The following is a 16930-nucleotide window of genomic DNA, read 5'->3' as shown; positions in this document are numbered from 1 at the left end:
GTTATTAATTAATAATGGGGGGTTATTAATAATGGGGGGTCATTAATTAATGGGGGTCATTAATTAATAATGGGGCGTTAGTAATGGGGGGGGTCATTAATTAACAATGGGGGGTCATTAATAATGGGGGGTCATTAATAATGGGGGTCATTAATTAATAATGGGGAGGTTATTAATAATGGGGGGGGGGAGCATTAATAATGGGGGGTCCCATAATAGTAAATGCCTATTTAATATTCATAAAGGACTCATTAATATTCATAAGGGATTCATTAGCCCAAAGTATCGATTAGTATTCAGACTGGGCTCATTAATATTCAGAAGGACCTGTGAATATTCAGAATATCGTCATTAATATTCATAAGATGGCCATCAATATTCAGAGTGCTCATTAATATTCATAAGGGTGTCATCAATATTCAAAGAGCTCGTTTAATATTCAGAGGGAAATATCAACATTCAAATATAACTGTTAATATTCGAAAGACTCATTAATATTCATAAGGGCTCATTAATATTCATAACAAGGGCTCTTCTTATTGGGGAACAGCTCTAATTAATATTACAACGTGTCTTTAATTACAACAGAAACAATGGAATAATTAACGCTAATAATAATTAACCCCGCCCCCTTTTTTTTCCCACCAATAGGATCCCAGCATTAGGATCGACTCCACCAATAGGATTCGTCCCACCGATCCCACGCTGTTGCCTCTTTTTTATGAATGAACAATAAACCCTCCAGGCCACGCCCCCTTTTTCTCCCCTCACCCAATCAGCGCCGAGCTCCATTGTGACGTCACACCCACGCTACACTACAGGGGCCGGGGGAGGGGGGGGGGGGGGGGGGGGGAAGAAAGGAGGGATCCTATTGGCTGGGAGCAACCGGGAGGTGGGGGAGGAAGAAAGGAAGGATCCTATTGGCTGGGAGCAAGCGGGAGGGCGGGGATAAGGGTGAAAGGGAGGCGCTGATTGGTCGGTTTTACTGTCGCTCGTAGATGCGGCGGAGGAGGCGCAGGCTGGCACCATAGCGCTGCTGTTGCCGGGCAGATGCTTCCTTCCACCTGCGTGACGTCACAGGGTCACGTGACACTCACTGGGTCACATGACACAAACCGGAAGCTCCCCCCCCTCCCTTCCCGGAAGTGCGCCTTCCCCTCGTCACGTGACACCGGAAGTGTGTGCTGCCACTGTCACGTGACCCCCCCCCCCCCAATTGACCCCATTGATCTCATTGGCCCCATAGACCCCAATGCCCCCATTGACCCCATAAGGGCCCCATAGACCCCACATAAGGCCCCACTGACCCCCATTGACCCCATAAGGGCCCCATAGACCCCATGGACCCCATAAAGCCCCATTGACCCCATTAGGCCCCACTGACCCCATAAGGGCCCCATACACCCCATAAGGGCCCATAGACCCTTTAAAGGACCCATTGACTACATAAGGACCCCATTGACCCCACAGACCCCATAAGGACCCTAGAAAGCCCCATAGACCCTATAAAGGCCCCACAGACCCCATAAGGCCCCCATTAACCCCCATAAGGCCCCATAGACCCCATAAGGGCCCCATTGACCCCATAAAGGCCCCATAGACCCCATAGACCCCACTAACCCCATAAGGGCCCTATAAAGCCCCATAGACCCCATAAGGGCCCCATAAAGCCCCATTGACCCCATAAGGCCCCACTGACCCCATGGACCCCATAAGGCCCCATTGACCCCATAAGGGCCCCATAGACCCTATAAGGACCCATAGACCCCATTAAGACCCCATTGACCCCATAAGGACCCCATAGACCCCATAAGACCCCATAAAGCCCCATTGACCCCATAAGGCCCCACTGACCCCATTGACCCCATAAGGCCCCACTGACCCCATGGACCCCATAAGGCCCCATTTACCCCCCATTGACCCCATAAGGGCCCCATTTACCCCCCATAGACCCCATAAGACCCCATAAGGGCCCTATAAAGCCCCATAGACCCCATAGACCCCATAAGGGCCCCATAGACCCCACAAGACCCCATAAAGCCCCATAAACCCCATACAGCCCCATTGACCCCATAGACCCCATAAGACCCCATAAAGCCCCATTGACCCCATAAGACCCTATAGACCCCATAAGGGCCCCATAGACCCCATAGACCCCACTAACCCCATAAGGGCCCTATAAAGCCTCATAGACCCCATAAGGGCCCCATAAAGCCCCATTGACCCCATAAGACCCTATAGACCCCATAAGGGCCCCATAGACCCCATAGACCCCACTAACCCCATAAGGGCCCTATAAAGCCTCATAGACCCCATAAGGGCCCCATAAAGCCCCATTGACCCCATAAGGGCCCTATAAAGCCCCATAGAGCCCATAAAGCCCCATAGACCCCATTAAGACCCCATTGACCCCATAAAGGCCCATAGACCCTATAAAGGCCCCATAGACCCCATAAGGGCCCCATAGACCCCATAAAGCCCCATAGACCCCACAAGGGCCCCATTGACCCCATAAGGGCCCCATAGACCCCATAAGGGCCCCATTGACCCCCATAAGGGCCCCATTGACCCCATAGAGGCCTCATAGACCCCACTAACCCCATAAGGCCCCATATACCCCATAAGGACCCCATAGACCCCATAAAACCCCATAGACCCTATAAAGGCCCCATAGACCCCATAAGGCCCCATAGACCCCATAAGGGCCCATAGGCCCCATAAAGACCCCATTGACCCCATAGACCCCATAAGGGCCCATAGGCCCCATAAAGACCCCATTGACCCCATAAGACCCTATAGAGCCCACATTGCCCCCATAGACCCCATAGACCCCATTAACCCCCATAAACCCCATACAGCCCCATTGACCCCATAAGGGCCCCATAGACTCCATAAGACCCCATAAGACCCCATAAGGACCCCACTGACCCCATAAGGGCCCCACTGACCCCATAGACCCCATTGACCCCATAAATCCCCATAGACCCCATAAGGCCCCATAAAGGCCCCATAAGACCCCATAGACTCCATAAGACCCCATAAGGGCCCCATAAAGCCCCATTGACCCCATAAGGGCCCCATTGACCCCATAAAGCCCCATTGACCCCATAGACCCCACTGACCCCATAAGGGCCCCATTGACCCTATAAAGGCCCCATAGACCCCATAAAGGCCCCACTGACCCCATAAGGGCCCCATTGACCCTATAAAGCCCCATAGACCCTATAAAGGCCCCATAGACCCCATAAGGGCCCCATAGACCCCATAAGGGCCCCATAGACCCCATAAGGGCCCCATAGACCCTATAAAGGCCCCATAGACCCCACAGACCCCATAAGGGCCCCATAGACCCTATAAAGTCCCCATAGACCCCATAAAGCCCCATAGACCCCATAAGGGCCCATTAGACCCCATAAGGGCCCCATAAAGCCCCATTGACCCCATAAGACCCTATAGAGCCCATAAGGGCCCTATAAAGCCCCATAGACCCCATAGACCCCATAAGGGCCCCATAGACCCCATAAGGGCCCCATAAAGCCCCATTGACCCCATAGACCCCATAAGGCCCCATTTACCCCCCATTGACCCCATAAGGACCCCATAGACCCCATAAGGCCCCATAGACCCTATAAAGGCCCCATAGACCCCATAAGACCCCATAAGGGCCCCATAAAGCCCCACTGACCCCACTAACCCCATAAGGGCCCCATTGACCCCATAAGGCCCCATAGACCCCATAAGGGCCCCATAGACCCCATAAAGGCCCCATAGACCCCCATAGACCCCATAAGGGCCCCATTGACCCCATAGATCCCATAAAGCCCCATTGACCCCATAAGACCCTATAGAGCCCATAAGGGCCCTATAAAGCCCCACTGACCCCATAAGGGCCCCATTGACCCCATAGACCCCACATTGCCCCCATAGACCCCATAAGACCCCATAGACCCCATAAAAGCCCCATAGACCCCATAAGGCCCCATAGACCCCATAAGAGCCCCATAAGGCCCCATAGACCCTATAAAGTCCCCATAGACCCCATAAAGCCCCATAGACCCCACTAACCCCATAAGGGCCCTATAAAGCTCCATAGACCCCATAGACCCCATAAAGCCCCATTGACCCCATAAGGGCCCCATAAAGCCCCACTGACCCCATAAGGGCCCCATAGAGCCCATAAGACCCCATAAGGGCCCTATAAAGGCCCCATAGACCCCATAAGGGCCCCATAAAGCCCCATAGACCCCATAAAGCCCCATTGACCCCATAAGGGCCCTATAAAGCCCCATAGAGCCCATAAAGCCCCATAGACCCCATAAAGCCCCATAGACCCCATTAAGACCCCACTGACCCCGTAAGGGCCCCATAGACCCTATAAAGCCCCATAGACCCCATAAGGGCCCTATAAAGACCCCATAGACCCCATAAAGCCCCATAGACCCTAGACCCCATAAGGGCCCCATTGACCCCATAAGGGCCCCATAGACCCCATAAGGGCCCCATTAACCCCCATAAGGGCCCCATAGACCCCATAAAGCCCCATAGACCCCATAAGGGCCCCATTGACCCCAATGCCCCCATTTACCCCCCATTGACCCCATAAGGGCCCCATAGACCCTATAAAGACCCCATAGACCCCATAAGGGCCCCATAAAGCCCCATAGACCCCATAAAAGCCCCATAGACCCCATAAGACCCTATAGACCCCATAAGACCCCATTGACCCCATAGACCCCATAAAGGCCCATAGACCCTATAAAGACCCCATTGACCCCATAGAGCCCATAAGGGCCCCATAAAGCCCCATTGACCCCATAAAGCCCCACTGACCCCATAGACCCCATAAGGCTCCATTTACCCCCCATTAACCCCATAAGGGCCCCATAGACCCTATAAAGACCCTATAAAGACCTCATAGACCCCATAAGGCCCCATTTACCCCCCATTGACCCCATAAGGACCCCATAGACCCTATAAAGCCCCATAGACCCCATAAGGGCCCATAGACCCCATAAGGGCCCCATTGACCCCATAAGACCCTATAGAGCCCATAAGGGCCCTATAAAGCCCCATAGACCCCATAGACCCCATAAAGCCCCATTGACCCCATAAGGGCCCCATAGACCCCATAAGGGTCCTATTGACCCCACAAGGGCCCCATTGACCCCCATTAACCCCACACTGACCCCCACTGACCCCATAAACCCCCATAGATCCCATAGACCCTATAAAGGCCCCATAGACCCCATTGACCCCATAAAGACCCCATAGACCCCATTAACCCCCATAAACCCCATACAGCCCCATTGACCCCATTAGGCCCCATAGACCGTATAAAGGCCCCATAGACCCCATTAAGACCCCATTGACCCCATAAAGACCCCATTGACCCTATAAAAACCCCATTGACCCCATAGAGCCCATAAGGGCCCCATAAGGGCCCCATAAAAGCCCCATAGACCCCATAAGGGCCCCATAGACCCCATAAGACCCCATAAGGGCCCCATAAAAGCCCCATAGACCCCATAAGGGCCCCATAGACCCCATAAGACCCCATAAGGGCCCCATAAAAGCCCCATAGACCCCATAAGGGCCCCATAGACCCCATTAAGACCCCATTGACCCCATAAAAGCCCCATAGACCCCATAAGGGCCCTATAAAGCCCCATAGACCCCATAAGGGCCCCATAGAGCCCATAAAGCCCCATAGACCCCATAAGGCCCCATAGACCCCACTAACCCCATAAGGGCCCTATAAAGGCCCCATAGACCCCATAAAGCCCCATAGACCCCATAAGGGCCCTATAAAGCCCCATAGACCCCATAAGGGCCCCATAGACTCCATAAGTCCCCATAAGACCCCATATGGACCCCATAGACCCCATAAGGGCCCCATAAAGCCCCATTGACCCCATAGACCCTATAAAGGCCCCATAGACCCCATAAGACCCTATAGAACCCCATAAAGGCCCCATAGACCCCATAAGGCCCCATAGACCCCATAAAGCCCCATTGACCCCATAGACCCCACATTGCCCCCATAGACCCCATTAAGACCCCATTGACCCCATAAAGCCCCATAGACCCCATAAGGTCCCACTGACCCCATAAGGGCCCCATAGACCCCATAAAGGCCCCATAGACCCCATAGACCCTATAAAGGCCCCATAGACCCCAGACCCCATAAGGGCCCCATAGACCCTATAAAGACCCCATAGACCCCATAAGGGCCCCATAAAGCCCCATTGACCCCATAAGACCCTATAGACCCCATAAGGGTCCCACTGACCCCATAAGACCCTATAGACCCCATAAGGGCCCCATAGACCCCATAAGACCCCATAGACTCCATAAGACCCCATAAGACCCCATATGGACCCCATAGACCCCATAAGGGCCCCATAAAGCCCCATTGACCCCATAAGACCCTATAAAGCCCCATAGACCCCATAGACCCTATAAAGGCCCCATAGACCCTATAAAGGCCCCATAGACCCCATAAGGGCCCCATAGACCCTATAAAGGCCCCATAGAGCCCATAAGGGCCCCATAGACCCTATAAAGGCCCCATAGAGCCCATAAGGTCCCATTCCCCACCTCTGTCGGACGCGTTTCCATCTCTCCATGTTGCTGTAGATCAGGGTCGACATGGACGGCGGCTCCAGGGGCTGAACAGGGGAAATTTGGGGCAAAAAAGGGGAAATTTGGGGCCAAAAAGGGGAAATTATGGGGGATTCAAGGGGGGTTTGGTCACATGGGGTCACTTGGGGGTCACGGGGTCACACAGAGGTCACTGGGGTCATGGGGTCACACTGAGGTCACACAGGGGTCACATAGGGGTCACATGGGGTCACTGGGTCACACTGAGGTCATATAGGGGTCACTTGGGGGTCATGGGGTCACACTGAGGTCATATAGGGGTCACTTGGGGGTCACAAGGTCACACAGAGGTCACAGAGGTCACATAGGGGTCACTTTGGGGTCACGGGGTCACACTGAGGTCACAGGGGTCACATAGGGGTCACATAGGGGTCACACAGAGGTCACAGGGGTCACAGAGGGGTCACTTTGGGGTCACACTGAGGTCACTGACAGGTCACAGGGGTCACATAGGGGTCATGGGGTCACACTGAGGTCATATAGGGGTCACTTTGGGGTCACTTTGGGGTCACACTGAGGTCACACGGGTCACATAGGGGTCATGGGGTCACACTGAGGTCATATAGGGGTCACTTGGGGGTCACAAGGTCACACTGAGGTCACAGGGGTCATATAGGGGTCACGGGGTCACATAGGGGTCACACAGGTCACATAGGGGTCACACTGAGGTCACATAGGGGTCACATAGGGGTCACATGGGGTCACTGGGTCACACTGAGGTCATATAGGGGTCACTTGGGGGTCATGGGGTCACACAGAGGTCATATAGGGGTCACTTAGGGGTCATGGGGTCACACTGAGGTCATATAGGGGTCACTTGGGGGTCACAAGGTCACACAGAGGTCACAGGGGTCACATAGGGGTCACTTGGGGGTCACACAGAGGTCACAGGGGTCACTATGGGGTCACAAGGTCACACAGAGGTCACAGGGGTCACGTAGGGGTCACACTGAGGTCACACGGGTCACATAGGGGTCATGGGGTCACACTGAGGTCAAATAAGGGTCACTCAGAGGTCACACAGAGGTCACTGTGGGGTCATGGGGTCATGTAGGGGTCACACAGGTCACATGGGGTCACACTGAGGTCACATAGGGGTCACATGGGGTCACTTTGGGGTCACGGTGTCACACTGAGGTCATATAGGGGTCACTTTGGGGTCATGGGGTCACACTGAGGTCACAGGGGTCACATAGGGGTCACTTGGGGGTCACAAGGTCACATAGGGGTCACAGAGGGGTCACTTTGGGGTCACACTGAGGTCATATAGGGGTCACTTGGGGGTCACAAGGTCACACAGAGGTCACAGGGGTCACACTGAGGTCATATAGGGGTCACTTTGGGGTCATGGGGTCACATAGGGGTCACATAGGGGTCACAAAGGTCAAATAGGGGTCACTCAGAGGTCACATAGGTGTCACTTTGGGGTCATGGGGTCACACTGAGGTCACAGGGGTCACATAGGGGTCACTTTGGGGTCACGGGGTCACACAGAGGTCACACAGAGATCACATAGGGGTCACACTGAGGTCACATAGAGGTCACTGAGAGGTCACAGGGGTCACATAGGGGTCATGGGGTCACACTGAGGTCACTTTGGGGTCATGGGGTCACACTGAGGCCACATAGGGGTCACTTGGGGGTCACAAGGTCACACAGAGGTCACATAGGGGTCACCTGGGGTCACATAGGGGTCACATGGGGTCACTTTGGGGTCACACTGAGGTCATATAGGGGTCACTTTGGGGTCATGGGGTCACATAGGGGTCACATAGAGGTCACAGGGGTCACATAGGGGTCATGGGGTCACACTGAGGTCATATAGGGGTCACTGTGGGGTCACGGGGTCATGTAGGGGTCACACAGGTCACATAGGGGTCACACAGAGGTCACTGTGGGGTCACGGGGTCATGTAGGGGTCACACAGGTCACATAGGGGTCACTTTGGGGTCAAGGGGTCATGTAGGGGTCACACTGAGGTCACATAGAGGTCACTGACAGGTCACAGGGGTCACATAGGGGTCACGGGGTCACACTGAGGTCATATAGGGGTCACTTTGGGGTCATGGGGTCACATAGGGGTCACATAGAGGTCACAGGGGTCACATAGGGGTCATGGGGTCACACTGAGGTCATATAGGGGTCACTGTGGGGTCACGGGGTCATGTAGGGGTCACACAGGTCACATAGGGGTCACACAGAGGTCACTGTGGGGTCACGGGGTCATGTAGGGGTCACACAGGTCACATAGGGGTCACTTTGGGGTCAAGGGGTCATGTAGGGGTCACACTGAGGTCACATAGAGGTCACTGACAGGTCACAGGGGTCACATAGGGGTCACGGGGTCACACTGAGGTCATATAGGGGTCACTTTGGGGTCACAAGGTCACACAGAGGTCACAGAGGTCACATAGGGGTCACACTGAGGTCACATAGAGGTCACTGACAGGTCACAGGGGTCACATAGGGGTCATGGGGTCACACTGAGGTCATATAGGGGTCACTTTGGGGTCATGGGGTCACACTGAGGTCACAGGGGTCATATAGGGGTCACTTTGGGGTCACAAGGTCACACTGAGGTCACAGGGGTCACATAGGGGTCACAGGGTCACACTGAGGTCATATATGGGGTCACTTTGGGGTCATGGGGTCACACTGAGGTCACAGGGGTCACTTTGGGGTCACTCAGAGGTCACATAGGGGTCACATAGGGGTCATGGGGTCACACTGAGGTCATATAGGGGTCACTTGGGGGTCACAAGGTCACACAGAGGTCACAGGGGTCATATAGGGGTCACACAGAGGTCACAGGGGTCATATAGGGGTCACTTTGGGGTCATGGGGTCACACTGAGGTCACATAGGGGTCACTTAGGGGTCACAAGGTCACTCAGAGGTCACATGGGGTCACTTTGGGGTCATGTAGGGGTCACACAGGTCACAAAGGGGTCACAAAGGTCATATAGGGGTCACTTGGGGGTCACTGTGGGGTCACACAGAGGTCACAGGGGTCACTTTGGGGTCACAAGGTCACATAGGGGTCACAGGGGTCACATAGGGGTCACTTTGGGGTCACACAGAGGTCACAGGAGTCATATAGGGGTCACTTTGGGGTCACGGGGTCACACAGAGGTCACAGAGGGGTCACTTTGGGGTCACACTGAGGTCACATAGAGGTCACTGACAGGTCACAGGGGTCACATAGGGGTCATGGGGTCACACTGAGGTCATATAGGGGTCACTTTGGGGTCACACGGGTCACATAGGGGTCACTTTGGGGTCACGGGGTCACACTGAGGTCACGGGTCACATAGGGGTCACACTGAGGTCACACGGGTCACATAGGGGTCACAAGGTCACACAGAGGTCACAGGGGTCACATAGGGGTCACACAGAGGTCACAGGGGTCATATAGGGGTCACTTTGGGGTCACAAGGTCACACAGAGGTCACAGGGGTCACATAGGGGTCACGGGGTCACACAGAGGTCACAGGGGTCATATAGGGGTCACTTTGGGGTCACGGGGTCACACAGAGGTCACAGAGGTCACAGAGGGGTCACACTGAGGTCACATAGAGGTCACTGACAGGTCACAGGGGTCACATAGGGGTCATGGGGTCACACTGAGGTCATATAGGGGTCACTTTGGGGTCACACGGGTCACATAGGGGTCACTTTGGGGTCATGGGGTCACACTGAGGTCATATAGGGGTCACTTAGGGGTCACAAGGTCACACAGAGGTCACATAGGGGTCACATAGAGGTCACTGACAGGTCACAGGGGTCACATAGGGGTCACGGGGTCACACTGAGGTCATATAGGGGTCACTTAGGGGTCAGAAGGTCACTCAGAGGTCACATGGGGTCACTTTGGGGTCATGTAGGGGTCACACAGGTCACAGGGGTCACAAAGAGGTCATATAGGGGTCACTTGGGGTCACTTTGGGGTCACGGGGTCACACAGAGGTCACAGGGGTCACATAGGGGTCACTTTGGGGTCACAAGGTCACACTGAGGTCACAGGGGTCACTTTGGGGTCACACTGAGGTCACATAGAGGTCACTCACAGGTCACAGGGGTCACATAGGGGTCACAGGGGTCACATAGGGGTCATGGGGTCACACTGAGGTCACAGGGGTCACATAGGGGTCACGGGGTCACACTGAGATCATATAGGGGTCACTTTGGGGTCACAAGGTCACTCAGAGGTCACATGGGGTCACATAGGGGTCACTTTGGGGTCACAAGGTCACACTGAGGTCACATAGGGGTCACTTTGGGGTCACACTGAGGTCACATAGAGGTCACTCACAGGTCACAGGGGTCACATAGGGGTCATGGGGTCACAATGAGGTCATATAGGGGTCACTTAGGGGTCAGAAGGTCACTCAGAGGTCACATGGGGTCACTTTGGGGTCATGTAGGGGTCACACAGGTCACATAGGGGTCACAAAGAGGTCATATAGGGGTCACTTGGGGGTCACGGGGTCACACTGAGGTCACTGTGGGGTCACTTTGAGTTCACGGGGTCACAAAGGGGGGGAGGGGTCACATGATGGGGGTCACGTGATTAGGGGCTGGGAGGGGGGGGGAGGAGTCAGTCATGTGACTGTGGGGGGGAGGAGTCACGTGATGAGACGTGGGGGGTCACGTGATTAGGGGGGCTGGGGGGAGTCACGTGACTGGGGAGGAGTCATGTGATGGGGGGCTGGGGGCGGAGGAAGTCATGTGACTTGGGGTGTGGGGGGGGGGGTGGAGTCACGTGACTGGGTGGGGTGGGTGGGTGGTTGTCACGTGACTTGGGGGTGTGTTGTCACGTGACCGGGGTCTCACCTGATCGGAGGGGGCGGGGCTTATGTCGGGTCCGAGGGGGGATGGGATGCGGGGGGGGCGGGGGGGGGCGGGGGGGGGCAGCTCGTAGATGTCCTCGCTTTTAGATGAGACCTATGGGGGGGAATGACAATGTGTGGGGCAGCCCCATAGATCCCACACTATAACACCCACAGCCCCATAGATCTGACCCCCAGCCCCATAGATCCCACACTATAACACCCCCAGCCCCATAGATCTGACCCCCAGCCCCATAGATCCCACACTATAACACCCTCAGCCCCATAGATCTGACCCTTTAACCCCCCCCGTGCCCCATAGATCTGACCCTACAACCTCCCAGCCCCATAGATCCGGCCCTATAACCCCTCCCAGCCCCATAGATGGCCAATTGGACCCCTCCAGCCCCATAGATCCCACCCCATAACCCCCCCTGCCCCATAGATCTGACCCTATAGCCCCTCCAGCCCTATAGATTGACAATAGGACCACCCCAGCCCCATAGATCCCACCCCACCCATCTCCCAGCCCCATAGATGGACAATGGGACCCCTCTGAGCCCCATAGATCCCACCCCACCCATCTCCCAGCCCCATAGATGGACAATGGGACCCCTCTGAGCCCCATAGATCCCACCCCACCCATCTCCCAGCCCCATAGATGGACAATAGGACCCCTCCAGCCCCATAGATCCCACCCCACCCATCTCCCAACCCCATAGATGGACAATGGGACCCCTCCAGCCCCATAGATCCCACCCCACCCATCTCCCAGCCCCATAGATGGACAATGGGACCCCTCTGAGCCCCATAGATCCCACCCCACCCATCTCCCAGCCCCATAGATGGACAATGGGACCCCTCTGAGCCCCATAGATCCCACCCCACCCATCTCCCAGCCCCATAGATGGACAATGGGACCCCTCCAGCCCCATAGATCCCACCCCACCCATCTCCCAGCCCCATAGATGGACAATGGGACCCCTCTGAGCCCCATAGATCCCACCCCACCCATCTCCCAGCCCCATAGATGGACAATGGGACCCCTCTGAGCCCCATAGATCCCACCCCACCCATCTCCCAGCCCCATAGATGGACAATGGGACCCCTCTGAGCCCCATAGATCCCACCCCACACATCTCCCAGCCCCATAGATGGACAATGGGACCCCTCCAGCCCCATAGATCCCACCCCACCCATCTCCCAGCCCCATAGATGGACAATAGGACCCCTCCAGCCCCATAGATCCCACCCCACCCATCTCCCAACCCCATAGATGGACAATGGGACCCCTCCAGCCCCATAGATCCCACCCCACCCATCTCCCAGCCCCATAGATGGACAATGGGACCCCTCTGAGCCCCATAGATCCCACCCCACCCATCTCCCAGCCCCATAGATGGACAATGGGACCCCTCTGAGCCCCATAGATCCCACCCCACACATCTCCCAGCCCCATAGATGGACAATGGGACCCCTCCAGCCCCATAGATCCCACCCCACCCATCTCCCAGCCCCATAGATGGACAATAGGACCCCTCCAGCCCCATAGATCCCACCCCACCCATCTCCCAACCCCATAGATGGACAATGGGACCCCTCCAGCCCCATAGATCCCACCCCACCCATCTCCCAGCCCCATAGATGGACAATGGGACCCCTCTGAGCCCCATAGATCCCACCCCACCCATCTCCCAGCCCCATAGATGGACAATAGGACCCCTCCAGCCCCATAGATCCCACCCCACCCATCTCCCAACCCCATAGATGGACAATGGGACCCCTCCAGCCCCATAGATCCCACCCCACCCATCTCCCAACCCCATAGATGGACAATGGGACCCCTCCAGCCCCATAGATCCCACCCCACCCATCTCCCAGCCCCATAGATGGACAATGGAACCCCTCCAGCCCCATAGATCCCACCCCACCCATCTCCCAGCCCCATAGATGGACAATGGGACCCCTCTGAGCCCCATAGATCCCACCCCACCCATCTCCCAGCCCCATAGATCTGACCCTATAAACCCCCCCCCGCCCCATAGATGGACAATAGGACCCCTCCAGCCCCATAGATCCCACCCCACCCATCTCCCAGCCCCATAGATGGACAATGGGACCCCTCTGAGCCCCATAGATCCCACCCCACCCATCTCCCAACCCCATAGATGGACAATGGGACCCCTCCAGCCCCATAGATCCCACCCCATAACCCCCCCTGCCCCATAGATCTGACCCTATAGCCCCTCCAGCCCCATAGATTGACAATAGGACCACCCCAGCCCCATAGATCCCACCCCACACATCTCCCAGCCCCATAGATCCGACCCTATAAACCCCCCCCCGCCCCATAGATGGACAATGGGACCCCTCTGAGCCCCATAGATCCCACCCCACCCATCTCCCAGCCCCATAGATGGACAATGGGACCCCTCTGAGCCCCATAGATCCCACCCCACCCATCTCCCAGCCCCATAGATGGACAATGGGACCCCTCTGAGCCCCATAGATCCCACCCCACCCATCTCCCAGCCCCATAGATGGACAATGGGACCCCTCTGAGCCCCATAGATCCCACCCCACCCATCTCCCAGCCCCATAGATGGACAATAGGACCCCTCCAGCCCCATAGATCCCACCCCACCCATCTCCCAGCCCCATAGATGGACAATAGGACCACCCCAGCCCCATAGATCCCACCCCACCCATCTCCCAGCCCCATAGATGGACAATGGGACCCCTCTGAGCCCCATAGATCCCACCCCACACATCTCCCAGCCCCATAGATCCGACCCTATAAACCCCCCCCCGCCCCATAGATGGACAATAGGACCCCTCCAGCCCCATAGATCCCACCCCACCCATCTCCCAGCCCCATAGATGGACAATGGGACCCCTCTGAGCCCCATAGATCCCACCCCACCCATCTCCCAGCCCCATAGATGGACAATGGGACCCCTCCAGCCCCATAGATCCCACCCCACCCATCTCCCAGCCCCATAGATGGACAACAGGACCCCTCCAGCCCCATAGATCCCACCCCACCCATCTCCCAGCCCCATAGATGGACAATGGGACCCCTCCAGCCCCATAGATCCCACCCCACCCATCTCCCAGCCCCATAGATGGACAATGGGACCCCTCTGAGCCCCATAGATCCCACCCCACCCATCTCCCAGCCCCATAGATGGACAATAGGACCCCTCTGAGCCCCATAGATCCCACCCCACCCATCTCCCAGCCCCATAGATGGACAATGGGACCCCTCTGAGCCCCATAGATCCCACCCCACCCATCTCCCAGCCCCATAGATTGACCCTTTTACCCCCAACTTCAAGGTTCAGACCTCGACTTGTGGGGCAGGATCCGGCGCCGTGGGGCAGGTTGTGGGTCGTGCTGTGGGGCAGTTCCTCATCCAGGCCCTACAGACGGGATATAGGGGCGTCCCCTCCGAGAACTGCCCCAATTCCACGCTGCGGTCAAACAGTTTGATCACATACGTATCTGTGGGGCAGACCCACAACTTATGGGGTGGGGGGTTGGGGATGACCCCCAACCTGCCCCATAAGTTACACATCCAGACCTATATAGGGCCACCAAGCCCCATAGAATGGCCTTCAGACCCCCCTCTCTGCCCCATAAGTGAGACCTTGGGGGCACCCCCTGCCCCATAAGTAAGACCTCCAGCCCCATAGAAAGACACCCTACCCCATAAGTTACACATCCAGACCCATATATGGCCACCTGGCCCCATAGAATGGCCCTCAGCCCCATAAGTGAGACCTTGGGGGCAACCCCTGCCCCATAAGTAAGACCTCCAGCCCCATAGAGTGACCCCCTGCCCCATAAGTCAGACCTCCAGCCCCATAGAAAGACACCCTACCCCATAAGTTACACATCCAGACCCATATAAGGCCACCTGACCCCATAGAATGGCCTTCAGACCCCCTCAGCCCCATAAGTGAGACCTTGGGGGCACCCCTAGCCCCATAAGCAAGACCTCCAGCCCCATAGAGTGACCCCCTGCCCCATAAGTCAGACCTCCAGCCCCATAGGGAGACCCCCTGCCCCATAAGTCACACATCCAGACCCATATATGGCCACCCGGCCCCATAGAATGGCCCTCAGCCCCATAAGTGAGACCTTGGGGGCAACCCCTGCCCCATAAGTCAGACATCCAGACCCATATAGGGCCACCCAGCCCCATAAGTGTGGTCTTCAGACTCCCTCAGCCCCATAAGTGAGATCTTAGAGGCACCCCCAGCCCCATAAGTCAGACCCCCAACCCCATAGAAAGACACCCTACCCCATAAGTCACACATCCAGCCCCATATAAGGCCACCCAGCCCCATAGAATGGCCTTCAGACCCCCCTCAGCCCCATAAGTGAGACCTTGGAGGCACCCCCTGCCCCATAAGTCAGACCTCCAGCCCCATAGGGAGACCCCCTGCCCCACAAGTGAGACCCCCAGCCCCATAGAAAGACACCCTACCCCATAAGTTACACATCCAGACCCATATATGGCCACCTGGCCCCATAGAATGGCCCTCAGCCCCATAAGTGAGACCTTGGGGGCAACCCCTGCCCCATAAGTCAGACATCCAGACCCATACAAGGCCACTCAGCCCCATAAGTGTGGTCTTCAGACTCCCTCAGCCCCATAAGTGAGATCTTAGAGGCACCCCCAGCCCCACAAGTGAGACCCCCAGCCCCATAAGTGAGACCCCCAGCCCCATAGAATGGCCTTCAGACCCCCTCTGCCCCATAAGTGAGAACTTGGAGGCACCCCCTGCCCCATAAGTCAGACCTCCAGCCCCATAGAAAGACACCCTACCCCATAAGTTACACATCCAGACCCATATATGGCCACCTGGCCCCATAGAATGGCCTTCAGACCCCCCTCAGCCCCATAAGTGAGACCTTGGAGGCACCCCCTGCCCCATAAGTCAGACCTCCAGCCCCATAGGGAGACCCCCTGCCCCATAAGTCACACATCCAGACCCATATAGGGCCACCCGGCCCCATAGAATAGCCCTCAGCCCCATAAGTGAGACCTTGGGGGCACCCCCAGCCCCATAAGTGAGACCCCCAGCCCCATAAGTCAGACCTCCAGCCCCATAGAAAGACACCCTACCCCATAAGTCACACATCCAGCCCCATATATGGCCACCTGGCCCCATAGAATGGCCCTCAGCCCCATAAGTGAGACCTTGGGGGCACCCCCTGCCCCATAAGTCACACATCCAGACCCATATATGGCCACCCAGCCCCATAGAATGGCCTTCAGACCCCCCTCAGCCCCATAAGTGAGACCTTGGAGGCACCCCCTGCCCCATAAGTCAGACCTCCAGCCCCATAGGGAGACCCCCTGCCCCATAAGTCAGACCTCCAGCCCCATAGAAAGACACCCTACCCCATAAGTTACACATCCAGACCCATATA

General features: G+C 56.4%; 1 protein-coding gene across 1 annotated transcript in view; it reads right to left on the bottom strand.

Annotated features, from left to right (window-relative positions):
- Positions 1-412: 412 nt before the first annotated feature.
- Positions 413-16930, bottom strand: part of LIN37 (lin-37 DREAM MuvB core complex component) — a 31364-nt gene continuing 14846 nt past the window's right edge. The window contains exons 7-10 of the mRNA XM_085533393.1: positions 14835-14992; positions 11493-11603; positions 6598-6668; positions 413-1064 (exon numbers count right to left, since the gene is read on the bottom strand). Of these exons, the coding sequence (XP_085389519.1) occupies positions 983-1064; positions 6598-6668; positions 11493-11603; positions 14835-14992 (422 nt within the window). The 3' untranslated portion in view covers positions 413-982. The remainder of the gene's footprint in view (positions 1065-6597; positions 6669-11492; positions 11604-14834; positions 14993-16930) is intronic.

Source organism: Coturnix japonica, unplaced genomic scaffold, assembly GCF_054131305.1.
Source record: "Coturnix japonica strain WE unplaced genomic scaffold, WE-NBRP24 Scf060, whole genome shotgun sequence".
Classification (NCBI taxonomy): domain Eukaryota; kingdom Metazoa; phylum Chordata; class Aves; order Galliformes; family Phasianidae; genus Coturnix; species Coturnix japonica.
This window is presented reverse-complemented; position numbering and strand designations above follow the sequence as displayed.